This window comes from Pteropus medius, unplaced genomic scaffold (genome assembly GCF_902729225.1).
Source record: "Pteropus medius unplaced genomic scaffold, Ma_sr-lr_union100, whole genome shotgun sequence".
NCBI classification, from domain to species: domain Eukaryota; kingdom Metazoa; phylum Chordata; class Mammalia; order Chiroptera; family Pteropodidae; genus Pteropus; species Pteropus medius.
Window position 1 is genome coordinate 7422175 of NW_024344240.1, and position 18755 is coordinate 7440929.

The 18755-nt window shown below is 35.2% G+C and overlaps 1 protein-coding gene across 1 annotated transcript in view; it reads right to left on the bottom strand.

Moving 5' to 3' along the window:
* Positions 1 to 18755, bottom strand: part of RP1 (RP1 axonemal microtubule associated) — a 330366-nt gene that overhangs the window by 192801 nt on the left and 118810 nt on the right. The window contains 4 exon segments of the mRNA XM_039868930.1: positions 12572 to 12701; positions 12851 to 12882; positions 12987 to 13063; positions 13922 to 13997. Coding sequence (XP_039724864.1) covers positions 12572 to 12701; positions 12851 to 12882; positions 12987 to 13063; positions 13922 to 13997 — 315 coding nt within the window.

Here is an 18755-nt window from a genome sequence, read left to right on the forward strand (position 1 = left end):
TAGCAAACCAAATTCGAAAGCACATTAAAAAGATTATACACCATGATCAAGTGGAATCTATCTTTAATATTCAAGGATGGTTAAAAATATGCAAATCAAGAAATGTGATACACTACATTAATAGAATGAAAGACAAAAATCATATGATCATCTCAATAGATGCAGAAAAAGCATGTGACAAAATTCAACATACTTTCATGATATAAACTCTCGACGAAGTGGGTATAGAAGGAACATACATCAACATAATAAAGGCCATATAAGACAAGCCTTCAGGTAACATCATACCTAATGGTGAAAGATTGAAAGCTTTCCCTCTAAGATCAGGATAAAGGCAAGGGTACCAACTATCACCTCTCCTATTCGACATAGTACTGGAAGTCCTAGCCTGAGCAATTAGGCAAGAAATAAAAAGGCATCAAAACCAAAAAGAAAGAAGTAAAACTATCTCTGTTTTAAGATATTATTTTCTACATAGAAAATCCTAAAGTCTCCATAAAAATTTGTTAGAACTAATAAAAGAATTCAGTAAAGTTGCAGGATATATAAACAACATACAAAAATAACTTGAGTTTCTATATAGTAACAGTAAAGTATCTAAGAGAAATAAAGAACATTCCATTTATAATAGCATCAAAAACAATAAAATACCTAGGAATAAATTTAACCAAGAAAGTGAAAGATCTACACACCAAAAACTATAAGACATTGATGAAGGAAATTAAAGAAGACACAAATAAATGGAAAGTTATCCCATGAACATGAATCAGAAGAGTTAATATTATTAAAATGTCCATACTTCCCAAAGCCATTATGGAGTCAATATAATCCCTATCAAAATTTGAAAGGCATTTTTTACAGAAAAAAAAAATCCTAAAATGTGTCTGGAACCACAAAAGACCCTGAATAGCCAAAGTAATCTTGAGAAAGAACATCATACTTCCTGATTTTAAACTATACTACAAAACTATAGTAATCAAAACAGTATGGTATTGGCATAATAACATATAAACCCATGGAACAAAACATAGTTTAGAAATAAACCCACACAAACATAGTCAACTAATATTTGACAAGGGAGTCAAGAATATCAAATGGAGAAAGAACAGTCTCTTCTATTTCTACAAATAATGTTGAGAAACTGGATATCCACATGCAAAAGAAAGAAATTGGACACTTATCTTACACAACTTATAAAAATTAACTTTAAATGGATTAAGAAATTAAAATTAAACATATGACCTGAAACCATAAAACTCCTCAAAGAACACTAGGGAAATTGCTCCTTGACATGCGTCTTGGCAATGATTTTTTGGATATGACACCAAAAGAACAAGCAACAAAAAGCAAAAATCAACAAGTGGGACTACATCAAATTAAAAAGCTTCTGCACAACAAAGGAAACAATCCACAAAATGAAAAGGCAACGTACTGAATGGGAGAAAATATTTTCAAACCATATGTCTGATAAGGGGTTTATCTCCAAATTATACAAGGAACTCATACAACTCAATAGCAAAAAAATAAAATAAAATAAAGAGGCATAAAAATCCAATTTAAAAATGTGCAGAGCACTTCAATAAATATTTTTCTGAAGACATACGAATGGCCAATGGTTATTTAAAAGGTGTTCAATGTCACTAATCATTAGGGAAATGCAAATCAAAACCACAATGAGATATCACCTCACAGCTGTAGAATAACTATTATCAAAAAGAGAAGCAATAAATGCTGGCAAGCTTGTGGAGGAGAGAGAAGCCTGGTATACTGTTGGTGGAAAAGTAAACTGGTACAACTACTAAGGCAAACACTATGGAGGTTCCTTAAAAAATCAAAAATAGAACTATCATGTGATCTAGCATTCCTACATCTGGGTATATACCCAAAGGATATGAAATCATTATCTCGAAAAGATATCTGCACTCTTGTGTTGACTGAAGCATTATTCACAAAACCCAGGAAATAGAAATAACTTAGTGTCCATCGATGAATGAATGGATAAAGAAATGTAATAAAGATATAGGTTTATATATATGTATATATATATGTGTGTGTGCATATGTGTGTGTATATATATATGAGAGAGAGAGAGAAAGAGAGGGAGGAACGGGGAGGGGAGAGAGAGAGAGAAAGATGAATATTATTCAGCTAAAAAAAAATTCTGCCATTTGTGACGTGGATGGACTTCAAGGGAATTATGCTAGTAAAGTTAAGTCGGCAGAGAAAGTCAAATACTATATGATCTCGCTTATATGTGGAATCAATCAATCAATCAAAGAGTTAATCAATCAAAAAACCCAAGCTCATGGAAACAGAGAGTAGAATAGTGGTTGCTAGGGCTGAGAAATGGTGGGGGGGATGATGAGGAGATGTTGACTTCCAATTGAAAAATAGGCTCTTTCAATTTTAAGATGAATGAGTTCTGAGGATCCAATACACATCATAGAGATTATAATTAACAATACCACATTATATACTTGAAAGATGCTAAGAGAGTAGATATTAAATGTTCTCATAAAAAAATTGTAATTCTATAAAGTGATAGATGTTTAACTAACCTTATTGTGGTAATTATTTTGCAATATATACATTTATCAAAGTATCACATCATATACCTAAAGTTATACAATGTTAATGGCCATTACATCTCAATAAATCTAAGAAGTAAAAGAATAAGTAAAACCAAAAATTGCAAAGACTCCCCACTGCTCCTAAAATAGACCAATCTCATAAGAATGTAAACACTAAGCAGGCACAAAATCTAGACCAGCATCTAGCACATAATAATACTTAAGTGTATGTGACTGTGCATGTGTGTGCATCTGCACATATGCATTTAATAAATCTCTCATGTGAACAAGATTTATAATTTCTGAAAAAAGAAAAAAATTATAAATCTCATTTAAATTACAGTTAAAGAGCTATCCATCATAAGTAAGCAGAGTTTAGTATAAGAATGGAAAGATTAGTTTAAGAAAATATATTTATTCAAGTAACATAAATTAACTCTAAGTCCAATATGAGAAAGTATATTATGAATCCAATAGATGCCAAAGAGAAATGTAGTATAATTTAACTCATTTTTTCATTTTTAAATATTTTTAATATGGTTCTTAGTAAAATTAGATATAAATTACTTTCTTATCACTCTAAAGGAAAAGTACTTAAGTAGGAACCTAGTTTCTCTGTGCTGACTCTCATACTCCCTTCTACTGCATAGGAGGAAATAGGGCACAACCATTTGATGACATTGAAAGGAGTTAGGTATTCCAGCTTAGGTCCCTTCTATTCTCAGAGAGGTGACTTTTCCAGGAGGTCTTTTCTGTTGTGCTCTCTGTCACTGTAAGAGGCAGTCCCCACAGGGAAGCCTGTGATTATTTAATGCTGCCTGTGCTTGGGGAGATAACCTTGTCTCATTCTGAGAAGAGTTAGAACACCCGTGAGCTCAGATATAGAGACAGTATCCCACTTGACTCCATCAAGAATAAAGTTGAGATTTTGATTTCTATTTGTATGTATTCTGTATCTTATTTCTTAATTGATTCTATATACAGGACTTCTTCAAATACTCAACTCTCAATAAACAATAAATACATCCTATTAAAATTAATTACACAATAAGAATGCCAATATTACCAATATTACTTCACTTTCTTAAGGATGGTCTTGCCAGTGGAAAAGTGCTTGAAATCAAAACAATAGATAAAACTATTAGGAATTAGTAGATAAATTTTATTTGTAAAACCTGAAAAAACTCTTTAAATTAATTAGTAAAGTGGTAAGATTCAAGCTAAATATGTATCTAGATCAGCACCTGACATACAGTAGGCACTTAATAAATACTGAAAAATATAAAAACTATAGATTTCTATATATTTATATATGTTAGATTTATAATAGAAAAATGGGTTTATTTACAATAGCAATCAAAAGCCTTGGAATAATACTAACAAGACAATGTATTACCTATGTGGAGAGAAAAATTTATATAAATGAAGTCCTGAATGAATAGATAAGGACAGATCCCTAAAAGACTGAATACTGTAAAAAAATATATATCCATTTCTTCCAAGGTAATATATAGATTTAATGTAATTTTAACAAAATTTTCTTCAGCATTTCTTTTGGAACAATAAAATTATTTGAAGTCAATTTAAAAGAAAAACCGTGAATCCTACCTCTCTGATAAATATTTTGTGCTAAGGTTTGAGTATTAAGACAGTCATTGTCTGAAATCTCAAAGCTCCTCTCATCCTCAATTCAGATAAAGCTGCTAAAAGCTACTCAGAAGGGACAAAAGCATGGTCTGTTTTATCTCTTCTAGTTCCTCTGTCGCTTTCATTTTCACATGGCAGGTAAGATTAGTAGGTAATTTATTGCCAGTGGTAAAGTGCCATGTGAATTACCATGAAGGCAAAACTGCAGGCCCTCCTCTGCTGACCATCACCATTTTTCCATCCAACAACGCAGAAGGCAAAATAGTGGCTCGTGCTTGTGTCACACTAGGTTAGCATTCATGTAATGCCATCAGCAGCCTCCTGCTATTGGGGAATCCTATCAGAGAAAGGCCTTTTTGCACTGGGCAGCCATTTGGGGTGGCCAGGTGGCACCTGCTTACATCTTCCATTTGGGCCTGGTCTAAAATCACTGGAAACCCAGGAAACCATGCCTCAGAAATTAGCAGCTCAAGTCAATCTCTGACTATTCCTACTCTTTCTTCCTATAGTCCTTCTCTATGATCCAGTGGTCCTATGATCAACTCTCTTCTATAGCCATTCAACAAACAGCTAGCTTAGAAGAAGACATGAGACATCAGTCTCTAAGCAGCAGGCAGCTGATAAGTCATCTAGACATATTTCTATAAATTCAGTCAGTAAGGACACAGCAAGCCCAAATGAACTTAGTGTATTAGACCTAGCACATCAGGTAGCAGAAGCTGCAGGTTTGTATCAGTTCCTCTGATCTCAAGACCCATAGGACAATGAAGAGTAGGACTAGATAAATGCTACATACACAGTAGCTCTAGGTGACAGCTGAGAAATTCTAAGTTTTGGAAACTCTCAATCATGTTAAGGGTTGCTAATGAAACTGCCCAATCTTTGCCCACAGGGAGGCATTATCTTTATTACCTTAAAGAGAAAACAAATATTCTTTGGGGAGAGGAGGGAGACTTTACTATCCCTAAAGGTCTTCAGGGAGGACTGTCTCCCAAAGTGTTCTCTTCATATAAATACCTTAGAACTTAAAGAGGAATGTCCTATCTTCCACTCCTGTAGGAAAAAGGGAGGACAAAGTACTAGGACAAAGCACTAGAGCTCAACTTTCCATAAAACCTACACCAGTCCTAATTCTCTTTATGTAAAACTAGTTCAAGTCATGATGTGAATTGTGGATTCCTGGCAGGAAAAGCTCAGTTTACCACTTTACATCTTCCTATTATGTATGCATATATGTTGGTTGGTTGGTTGGTTGGTTGGTTGGTTGGTTGGTTGGTTGGTTGGCTAGTTGGTTACTTGCTTGCTTGCTTGCTTGCTTGCTAGCTCACTCAGTTAATTGGTCCGTTGGTTTGTCATAAGCACCATTCAACCAGACTACAAAGTGAAATAACTACCTTTGTGAGAATTGGAAAGGACTGTCCCTTCCTCAAAATACTTTGCCTTTTTGTTAGAAAACAAAATAGATTATAGATTATAAATCCATAACAATTATAAATGTGAATTGTACCCCTACTGTTATATGGTGGATGATGGTTCATTATTTCTTTTTTAAAAATCATGGTAAAATAATATAACATAAAATTCACTATTTTAACCATTTAAAGTATATAATTCACTAATATGTAGTGCATTCACAATGCTGTGGAACCATTACCACTATCTAGTTTCAGAATATTTTGACCATTCTATAAGAAACCCTGTGCCCATTAAGCAGATGATCCCTATCCCTTGCTCCCCTCCTTGCCAGCAACCACTAGTCTACTTCCTGACTCTAGAATTTGCCTGTTCTGAATATTTCACATAAATGAAATCACACAATATGTGGTCTTTCGTGTCTGGCTTCTTTCACAGAGCTCAATGTTTCACAGCCCATCCATGTTGTAGCTGTATCAGTACTCCATTTCTTTTTACGGCTGAATTATATTCCATTGTACAAATTTATCACATTTGTTTACCCATTCATCAGTTGATGCACATTTGGGTTGTTTCTATCTTTTGGCTATGATAAATAGTGACAGACATTCATATAAAAGTTTTTATTTTCATTCTCTTGGGCATATACCTAGAAGTGGAATTACTAGGTCACATGATAATTCTATGTTTAACTTGATGAATTATTAAACTGATTTCCAAATAAGTTGAACCATTTCATATTTCCACTAGCAATGTATGAAGGTTCCAATTTCTTCACATTCTCACCAACACTTGTTATTTTGTTATTTTTATTATAGCCATCCTAGTAGGTGAGAAGTGATATTTTATTGTGGTGTTGATTTGCATTTTCCTTAGACACTGGATATCTTTTATGTATTTGTTGACTAGTTATCTTCTTTCGATAAACATTTATTCAATTTTTTGCCCATTTACAAGTTGGGTTGACTTTTTGTTGTTGAATTTTAAGAGTTTTTTATATATTCTGGATACTAAGTTCTTATCATATATATGATTTGCAAATATTTTCATCCATTGTGTAGGCTAATTTGTCATTTCTTGATAGTATTCTTTGATGCAAAAGAGTTTTTAATTTGATGATATCTAATTTATCTAATTTTTCTTTGTTGCTTGTGCTTTTAATGTCATATCTTAGAAATCACCGACTATTTCAAGATTGTGCAGATTTATACCTAAGTTTTCTACTAAGAGTTTTACAGTTTTAGCTCTTAAACTTAGGTCTTTGGTCCATTTTGAGTTAAATTTTGTATATGTTGTGAAGTAAGGATATAACTTTATTATTTTGCATTTGGATAACCAGGTACCCCAGTACCATTTGCTAAAGAGACTGTTCTTTCCCCAGCTGAATAGCCTTGTCACCCCTGTCAAAAATCAATTGACCATAAATATGCACATTTATTTCTAGACTTCCAATTCTATTTGTACTGTATACAATTAAAATTTCTGTATATTATTGATTTGACATTTTAAAAATCTTTCTGGCTAGAAGAGAGACTGCCTTCCCTGGGCTAGTCAATACTTAGAGACCTAGACAACAGCATACCTTTGATCTGCAAATTAACCAATCCAGAGCCATACCTGCTCTTTCTGGCCTGTACACTCGAGGAGGGAATATTCTCCTGCCTTAATCATCCAGGACCAAGTACCAAGCAACTAGAGATCACCTCTGTAGCCCAAAACTCACTGAAATTATTCAAATTAGCCAATCCTAATCACTCCCTATCCCTACCTGCCTTACCTTTCTTGTAGAAGCCACAATAAAGGCCATGGCCTAAGTCTTCCTTCCCTCCTATCTTGTCTCCTGACCACCTTGGTACTCTGCTATGTGCTCCTGTGATTAGCACAAAGGCTATTTAGGGGAAGGTGGGAGCTTCCAATTCATTAAGGAAACTGTCTCAGAAGTGTGGAGGATGCGCGAGAGCCTCACGTCTCACCAGAGGGTCAGTGTACGCCATCCCCAGCAGGACAGGGACTCCTGAGCTATTCCTCCTATCTCTAGGACCTGTGAGTATAATAAACTTTATTTCTCTGAGCGTCTTCTATGTGTCCTCTTATAGCTTTATTTGACTGACTATCTCAAAAAAATCTATGTATGAAATACCATTCCATTGATCTATATCTCTTTATGCCAGCACCATACTGTTTTGATTACTGAAGCTCTGTAGTAATCTTAAAATTAAAAAATGTAAATCTTCTAACTTTGTTCTTCTTTTTCAATATTGTTTTGATTATTTGGGGTACCTTGCAATTCCATATAAAATTTAGGATTAGTTTTTCCATTTCCGCAGAAATGGCTGTGAGGTTTTGATAGGGATTGTATTGCATCTATAGATTACTTTGGAGGATATTGCCATCTTAATGATATTAAGTCTTCCAATCCATGAACACAGATATCTTTCCATTTATTTAGGTCTTCTTTAATTTGTTTCAAAAATGTTTTATACTTTTCAGTAGAAAAACTGCACTAAATATTTAGGACTACTCAGTGCACCTGTGCAGAATATGAAAGTGACAGCAACAAAGAAAGAAGATGAAAATTCAGATTAGAGATAAGAGAGATACTGCCCTTTCTGTTCCTGGCTATAATTCAGTATGAAGTGAAGGTGGAGCCCATCGTAGTACTCAGAGTGAGAAAATACTGTGAGCAGCTTCTTACAGAACAGTATCTAAACTGGTATTTCAGTGATCTATTGTTGTATAAAATATTACTCCAAAACTTTTGCAGCTTAAAACAAATATCTATTGCTTTACAATTTCTGTTGTTCAGGAATTTAGGAGCAACTTATCTAGGTCACTCTGGGTCAGGGTCTGTCTCGTGAGGCTACACTCAAGTTGTTGGTTGAGGATCTTGCCATCAAAAGGCTTGACTGGGACTGGAGGATTCGCTCACAAGATGACTCATTCACATGGTTGTTGGCAAGAGGCTTCTGTCCGTTGCTGAGTTGGCCTCTGCACTCTGCATTGGGTTGTTTGAATGTCCTTATGATACGGCAGTTGTCTTCCCCCAGAGTGAGTGATCCAAGAGAGAGCACCAGGAGAAATCTATGTCTTATTATGACCTAGTCTCAAAAGTCACACACAGTCACTTCCTGTGGGCCCCACGCCTGGCTGGTCCCAAGTCTGGCTATGATCCAGGCTTGCAGCTAGGAATAGGACCCAGGATTTAGTATGTTACATTAATGTAGTAGGGCACCTGCACCTAGCTTATGTAAGCATGATTCAGCTTGTTGTATCACGCATGTGTGGCAGAATGCTACTATTGTTCTCGGACATATATAAAGCCCACACAGTCCCCCAGTGTGTAAGAGCACTCCCCACAATAAACGGTACCTGCCGTTTTGTTCTCATGTCGGCTCCTAATGCGTTCTTTCAACTGGGCATCTCACCACCAAAACCTTCCCTTCTTGATCAAATTAATGCTGACACTTCCACTATATTCTATATGTTAAAATAAAGTCATTTAATGCAGCCCATACTTGTGGGGAGAGGAACTGGCCCCATCTTTTGAAAAGGGCAGTGTGAAGTAATTTATGGGAATATTTTAAAACTTCCACATTGAAGAATGCAGTCACTTCTTCCATATACCCTAGTCTGACATGGCAACAAATAAACATGCCAAAAAACGAAAAGCAAAAAGCCACTAACAAAACCTGGTAAACTATTTACATAGATCCTTACAGACAAAACAGAGGACAATGTGACATATTAGAAGCCTCCACTGATATGGTATACTGTACATTTTTAAAATGCATGCTTAATCCTTTTAGTAATATAAGTCAAATAAATCTGAATTTAGATTATAATTTTTTTCTAGAAAGAATGCTACTATAAAATGAGAAAACTATATGAATCTATATTTTATAGTAAATCTAAGATTTGAGGAGATGGGAAATTTATAAAGCTAGCCTTGACATAAAGTAGCCACCTAGGTTTAAGAGTTAAAAACTGAATTGCGTTGGTTGCTTGGTCCTTCCTTTATTTCTAGGATCCCACACTGGAGTCAATTGTCATTGTCAACATTGGTTCAGTATCATTTTTAATACCTAAGAGCTTATAATCATAAAATGAAACTCTCTGTGGTATTTCAAAGATCTCCTTACACTGTGTGTATGCCTTTACATTTAGTATTGCCAAGATGTGGTTCAGCAGCTGTCAGAGAAATGAACATTCTAACTCTGTGAGTATTGAAATAACTAAATTCACAACTAGCTTGATAACTAAATAGAAGGGCTGGTGCATGGTGATAAAAACAACATTGTTTTGTGGAGTGAAAATTGTAAGCCAATGTATCTCAGAGACACGTTCTTAAAATATTTTCCTGGAAAAATGTCCATGGGTCAGCATTGTTCATCACAACACTTTCTAGGCAGGGAAAACTGATTCATGAATGTAAATTTATGGGGCACTGAGTCTAACTTCAGGAAATAATGTTGCAAGTAATTGTCACACATAAAAGATCTCCTGTTGCAAAAATGTCAGCTAAATAGAAGAAAATTACTCATATCATCCTATGCCTTTTTCAGTACTGCTCATTCTACTTTATATATTATAGTACTAATATATTAAGATGCAAGAAACACTTAAGGGTAAACATTTCTCTATTTTCATTATCTGCCAGTTAGTTTGGTCTACATAGGGACTCACATGCCTGGCAGTTGGTGCTGGCTGCAGGTCAGGAATGATTCTCTCTCTCTCCCACCTTCCCTCCCTCCGCCACAGGGGTGTAAAAGTAAAGACCTTCCTTTCCCTTCTGTGGAGAAGATTTTCTTATATTCCAGAATAAAGACAGTTCTCACTGTCTCCTCTCTCTCTGTCTTGCTCTTTCTCTTTCTCTGAAAGGAAGAATGGACGACCCTATATAAGATAAGAGTTTCCTCTCCTTTAATGCACCCACCCACACATTTAGGTACCATCAGGTCCTCACCTCATGATATTATGGGATTGGGCCTTGGGGAACCAACAACTGTGAGAAATAAATGGTCTTCATCTATGATTCACTGTTCTTGTGTTTTCTGCAAATAGGGTAAAACTTGTCTTTCACAGTTTCTGACTTAACAATGGGAAATAGTTTTTTTTTTAAATCATTGTCTCCATTTATTCATTTTTTAAATTTTTAATTAAGCTTGTTGGGGTAACATTGGTTAATACAATTATACAATTTTCAGGTGTACATTATCATTTGACATCTGTATATTTTGTGTATTTGCCACCAAAGTCTAGTTTCCTTCAGCTACCATATATTTGATCCCCGTTATCCACTTCATCCTCCCCCTAACAATGGGAAATAGTTTTATAACCACATTTGGAAATACAATCCATGATACTGAATAAGGAAAAAGAGCATCAGCGTTGGTAGCAGGAACCCTGGGGAACAGGATGAGAAGGGCCATTTTGACTAATCTAAGTGATCCCAAGTAGGAACCAATAGGTAAGGAAAATGTCTAAGGAATATATTAATTTTAGAAAGAGAAGCTATGAGGAAGTATTCTTAGACTCCCACATATTTTCACAGAGAAAAAAGTTGGATTATTCTCTGAGATCTCTAATATGAGATGAAGAAGGCTACATTTTGAAGAAATACTATATAGGTTAGCATCTCCATCCAATACATCCTGGAGGCTGTCTGAACAAAACTGTTTCTGACAAAATACAGTAGTTCTCCTCCCTTATCCATAGGGATACATTCAGAGACCCCAGTGAATGCCTGAAATCACAGATAGTACCAAACCCTATAAATACTAGGTTTATTCCTGTATATCCAATTAGGTACAATAAGAGATTAATAACAACAACTAATAATGAAATAAAACAATTATAACAATATACTGTAATAAAAGTTATGTAAATGACTTTCGGGCCTTTAGTAAGTAAAATAAGGATTACTTGAACAAAAGTACTGTGATAACGTGACAGTCAATTTGATAACTGAGAGGGCTGCTAAGTGACTAATGGGCAGATAGCACACACAGCGTGGATATGCTGGACAAAGGGATGATTCACATCCCAAGCAGGACACATCTGAAAGATGAGAGATTTCATCATGCTACTCAGAATGGTGCACAATTTAAAACTTATGAATTGTTTATTTCTGGAAGTTTCTATTTAATATTTTCAGACCACAGTTGACCACAGGTAACTGAAACTGCAGAAAGTGAAATCACATAAAAGGATACTACTGTACAGCAAAGTTATAGTCACAGATGTAGTAGGCAAATTCTGTTTAAATAGTGAAGGTCTAAATTTCAAGGTGATTTGGAGGTTTGGGTTTATAGTCAAAGGCCTACCATTATCAGTTTGCTCCTTCTTCATTAACTTTTAAGGTCATGGATTTATGACACGCTGATTTTAAACATCAAATCTAGTTTTTCTTTGCCTAGTTTTCCTCTGTACCTTTATTATGACCTTAGTTATAAACAACCATTATTAGAATTGCTGTTTGTATTTGTCTTCCTCGTTATATTATGAATGTCTAGAATTCAGAATAATGTCTTAGTTATTTCGGTGGCCCTCAGATTATTTAATGTGGTGTTTTGAACAGAATAGGCATTCAATATTTAGTAGATCAAGTTAATTCCTTAAATGGCTATACAATGTAAGAGCTACAAATGCTGCTTTTTATGAATAGTTAATGTTAATTGCCTACATTTTATTCTGCAATTAAGAATATCAAATATAAGTTTTTCATGATGTAATGTTCCACATGATGACACTGTCTACCCAGATATAAAGCATGTCATCTATTGATCATTTGTATTAATGCAGATAGTGAATTATTTAAATGGCCTAATACTGGTGTAAAGCCATCTGAAAAAGAAGACACAACACTATAAATTAAACTGGGTCTGCCCTCCTTCAGCTCCCAAAATTGCCACAACACCACAAGCTTTGCCCAGTGATTTTACCATATTTGTCTGTCTTTTCTCCAATTGCATCAATTGTGCCATCTGGATGCAGACGGACAAACCCTCCAGTCAGCCTGTTGTAGAATTGAAGAGTATTTCCTTTCATAAACTTCCAGCTTTCTGCAGCCCACTAAATAGAAAAAAAAAAGCCAATATAAGACAAAGAGAAGAAAATTACAAACACCCCATAGTAAATTTTATAAACTGTTTTGTTTTAATGAATCAAACAGCTATTTGAACACTGTACCAAATAATTTAAGGCCAAAAGTAAAATCTCACCGTTTCTTTTCTATTATGTTCTAGCTTTTGCCCTGAGGATATAAAGGAAAGTAAAGATCATTAATTTCAGCAGTGTCATGCTTTCCTCAATCATCATAAAATAGTTTTTCAAGAAATGTGTGTACATGACACTCACTTGCAAAGATGATAGTGTTATCTCTGGCATACAGTTCTCTGACAATTTTACCATCATCTTCCTCTTGATCCAGCCACCTGTGGAAAGAAAAGTATACTAAGTATATCCTGGCTTTATATTTACATTAATCATGGGCAATTATCTAGCCAAGCCAGAAATAATGGATAATAGGAATTGAAAAAAGCCATAGGTATCCATTTGGTAAAAGGAAAATAGAAAATGGAAAAGGAAATGCTTAAAGTGACTATGCGAGTGCAGGGGAGGTAGAAAGAGCTGCTAGCAGATAAGACTGAAATATGTTTTTCCCTAATCCACAGTTGAATTATTCAATCAGCCTGCCTATGTCATAGATTTTACACCCATTGTACCAATTACTTTATCTTATTCTTTGTGTACCAATTAGAGTTCAAACTATAGTCAGTTATTTCACAAATGTCTATTGGTCACCTGAGGAAAGAGGCAGGAAAGTATTGAAAGAAAGAGCAAATTTATCACTATTATTGGGAAAATAACCTGAAAATTCAGGCCTGGTGACAGTGGATCAGCAATGTCACTGTTGTATAAAAATCCACATGCAACATTTATTCTGTACATTTATTATTTTTTAACCTAATTTGGGACCTAGTTCGATAGGAGTAAATCTTCTTAACAAAGACTTTCATTCTCCTTACTAATACATAAAGAGAAACTATATTTTAAAAATCTTAATTTCCCAAGAAAGACTTAATTATGTATTATCAAGAATAATGATAAATGTAATGGATATCTTTCTAAATAGAAGAAGCAGCACCTAAAATTAATGTTCAAAAAAGTTACCTAACAAAACATTAATAAGCAGGAATATTTGAATAAGCTATCTGCGACTCCAGGCTACATGGACTTGAAACTGACTAATGTAAAATGAGTTTGTTCACTGTAAAAGCATACCTACAAACCTGTGACAGAAGAAGGCATATTCACGGTTTGTTGTGGGATCCCTGATTACAATATCCTCAAGAAACCAGCCATTTCCTAAACACAAATTAAAGAAAGAAAAATGGGTATGAATATGTATGGTCCAGGTATTACTTGAAGCTTTGAAAAAGAGGTTCTACCTTCCAAACACATGTAAAGGCCTTGTGCAACCTTTAAGCTTTAATACTTCAAATAAAGCAAGATATAAGAGAAGCTGTAAGAAGCATTTAAAATATATCTTATACATGTAACAAAGGCACAGTATATTTCAAGGCCTCATGTTTTATGATATCTACTTCAGTATGATTTTCCAAACAGTAGAAAATAGAACAATTCTATAATTATTCTTGATTTCATAAACTTCATTTATAATCCTGAACCTAAAATCTTCCAAAGAATATGTACCTGATGAATTACAATACTTTCTATTTCCAAAACATACACATAGAGAGCCAGAAAGTTCATATACATGTTTTGAGAAGCTAGAAAAGGAACAGTATTCAGAGACTCTGCCCAACCACACAGTCTGACCTAGTACACATGAAGATAATATCTTTTTAAACATTTAATTTTAAATTAATTTTCAAACTAGAATTGGTTAAAATACAATTTAATTTTACTTATAGATAAAATGGAACATTTTAACTAGTTTTGGTAGTTTTATTTATACAAAGAGCCAGCTCAAAATATATTTCCTCTAATAAAAATCCTTGACTTCATGAGTTAATACTTATCTGCTATAGAATAAAACTAACAAAGCATGCACGGGTCTTCGTTTCCTGGTCTCTGCTTACTCTTCAACTTCATCCCTCATCACATACTCCCATCATTAAGCAATGCCAAATTCCTTATAGTTCCCTGGATCAGTGGTTCTCCAACATTAGCATGCATCAGAATCACCAAGAGGGATTATAAAAACAGAGACTGCTGGGCCTCATACCAAATTCCTGACCCTGTAGCCCCAGGAAAGGCAACCTAACATGACTAACTGCTGTCCCACATTGCCCTGGACAGAGGTGTTTCCCGGGATGCAGGATTTTCAGTGCTAAAACCAGGGCAGCCCCAGGCAAATCAATAGTTGATCATCAGAGAAAAGGTCCCAGAGTTGAATTTTTAACAAGATGAGCTAGTAAGGCTCATATAAAGAAAACTCTCAGAGGTAATGAAGTATCAACTTTAAAAATTCTTTAAAGGTTTCATTGGTAATTAATTTTAAAGTATTTATATAAAAATATATTATCTACCCTTTTTAAACATTGGTTTGAATATATAAGAAAGACTCAAGACTAAATATAGAACTAGAAAAGATGAGGTTCTGACAAAAGCCAGGTTGTCCCTGGGGGAATAAGACAGAAAGACTAGGAGTCAAAGAGTTATATAAAGATCTATGAAAATGTGCTACTTTCTTATATAACGCATATAATAAGCAGTTTATATTATTCAAAACATTATTCACCACTTAATATAGCATTTATTTCGTATTGGACTATATTTAAGAAAATGGACAAAAAAGGTACTGAAATTATGAATAATTCCAGTACCTGACAAAAATAAAAATAAAATCAATTAGCTTGGTTTATTTATTTTCAGTCTTTTCCTACGCCTGGCTAGAAGACTTTTCTAACTCACATCAGCAGCTAGTGAGTATTAATTACACAAAACATATACATAGACATTATACATAAATATTTCCCTATTTTTCCTAGTTTTAAACACATAAAATTTTCCTAATTTTTGTATTTTTAATTTAATCACAGTTGACATTAAATACAATTTTATATTAGTTTCAGGTGACAGCATAGTGGTTAGACATTTATATAATCTAAGTAGCGATCACCACAATTAGCCTAGTACCTACATGCCACTATACATAGTTATTACAATATTATTGACTATATTCCCTATGCTGTACTTTACATTCCTGTGACTATTTTCTAACTATCAACTTGTATTTCTTAACCCCTACACCCTTTTCACCCACCCTCCTGACCCCCCTCCCATCTGGCAAATATCAGTTTGTTCTCTGTATATGAGTATAATTCTGTTTTACTTGTTCATTTATTTTGTTCATTACATTCCACATATAAGTGATATTATATGGTATTTGTCTTTCTCTGTTTTATTTCACTTGGCATAATATCCTCTAGGTCCATCCATGTTGTCACAAATGATAAGATTTCATTCTTTTTTATGGCCAAGTAATATTCCTTTATCTAATTGTCTGTTAATGGGCACTTTGGTTGCTTCCATATCTTGGCTATTGTAAATAATGCTGTAATGAACATAGGGGGTACATGTATTGTTTCAAACTACTCTTTTGGATTTCTTCAGATAAATACTCTGATACGCAATTGCTGGGTCATAAGGTAGTTCTATTTTTAAGTTTTTGAGGAACCTCCATACTGTTTTCCACAATGGCTGCACCAATTTGCAATGCCATGAACAATGCACAAAGCTTCCCTTTTCTGCACATCCTCACCTGTTGTCTATTGATTTATTGATTACAGATATTCTCCCAGGTATAAGGTGATATCTCATTGTGGTTTTCATTTGCATTTCTCTGATGATTAGTGACATTGAGCATCTTTTTATATGTCTATTGGCTATGTGTATGTGTCAGAGCCCATGATGAGTGTCTAGGAGCAATAGAGTGTCAGAGCCCATGATGAATGTCTAGGAGCAATAGAGTCTATGTGCAGGCCCTTTAAGAGGATGCCTAGGTTTCCAGTAACTTTCTCTCTCACCTCCATGGACAAAATCCCTGTTCATTTTTACAGCCAGATGTTGTGGGGGCTCCTCTTCCTGGAACTGGTGCTCTGTGCTAGGGAATCCGGTGTGAAGCTGTTACCCCTTGAGTCTCAGAGGGGATCTCTGCAGTTAAGATATCCCTCCTGATTCTCAACCACCACAAGTGGAGTGGGTCCAGCCCATTTCTCATCCCCACCCTTTTTATCAGTCTCAAAGTGGTTTCTTCTTTATGTCATTAATTATAGGACTTCTGTTCAGCTACTCTTCAGATGGTTCTCCAGGTTAATTTTTCTATAATTTAGTTGTCTTTATAATGTGGTAATGGGAGGAGATAAGCACTGCTTTTAACTACTCCACTATCTTGACCAGAATCTGACAACACGATTTTTAAAGTTGTATAGTATTTCAGTATATGAACATACTAAATATAATACATTTCCTATTGTAAGATAGACTTTTGCTATTATGCATAATATAGTCACAATTTTGAGCATGTATTTTACATATATTTCTCAATATTTTTGGGATGGCTTTCTAGAAGTGAAATTATTGAGTCAAATTAAGTATTATTTTCAAAGAACACTTATCCACTGATTGTGGAATATTGCATTATTTGTCCACAATTATTTCTCCCCCACTGCACCCCAATGACTCTGATCTTGGCCATTTGATTTGATTTAGCCAATAGAATGTGGATAGAAATGACCATATGCCTGGTTCTTGCTAAGGCCCTTTCCTGTGAGAAGAGCATGGCTCAGGTGGCATTGCTCAAGTGGATCCAGATATGAAGGCATGTGATGCAGATGAGATCTCACATCAGAGCCAAGAACCCAGCAAAACACAGCTAAGAGATGTCCATTTTGGCCAAAATCAGCCAAAAGACAATGTCAACATGAAATAAATGTTGGATTTACTGAGATTTAGGAGTTGTTTTCTATATACTGTAGTTAGCCTTGTGGGTTTTTAAATTTTTATAAAATTTGGTAAGAAAAAGAGTTAAATTTTAAGTATTATATTTCTTTGAATAATGCTTAAGATTTACTTTTTTGGGCCATTTTTTCCAAGTTCTTAATATGATAACTTTTAATGTATACTGGAAATTTTCGATAAATATTATGAGATTCTGAATCCTATTTAATCTTTTCATCAGGCAGTCCCCCTTGTGTGTAGCATAAGCTGTGTGTATGTGTATACATTCAACTTCTGACATGATACCACCTAGGCAGATGTGGGGAATTGACTCATTGCATATAGCTAGGTAGAAGTTCACCTCCTCCTCCTGCCCTACTAACAACTTTCCCACAAAAGTAAGGCATTTTACAGTGCCTCACTGCCTCTGAGCAGGGGTCGACTCCCTGATATGCCCCTCTACTTCTACAGAAGGGGAAATATAGGGCTGATTCACACCCCTTTGCCGCTGCAGGGTGAGGACAGAAGCTCAGCTCCCTGCTGGGCCCCATCACAAGAAGTGGGGAGGGGGACTGAAGAGTGACAACTAGCCCTGTCTCCATCATCTAGCTCTGTTTTATTGATGTTGCGTAGGAATAGAAGCTCAGGCTTCTGTTGGGCCTCACTGATGACCAGGGCGTAGGGGAAGTAGAATGTCAACTACTCCATCTTGTCCTACCTCCTTCCATCTCATAATGCTAGGTAGGGGAGGACACTAGGCCCCCACTGGAATTCACTGACAGCAGGGATGGAGAACAGTGGAGTGCTGACTAGCCCCAGCTTGCTCTGCTTCATTCATTTTTCTTGATGCCAGATGGTGAGAGATACTCAGCTGCTCACTAGACCTTGCAGACATAAATGGGGGGAAGTGAAGCCTAGTGGGTCCTTGCTTTTCCAGCTTCTAATGACTTGTGGTCTCTTCTTCAAAACCAGGAAGTAGCATCTTCAAATCTCTCTTTTATCTTTGTTTCCATCATCATATTCTCTTGTCTGACTTTGAGCCTCTGGCTTCCCTCTTATAATGATCCTCCTGAGTACATTGAACTCACCTACATAATTTGAGATAATCTCCCCATCTCAAGATCCTTAACTGAATCATATTCACAAAGTCAGTCTTCC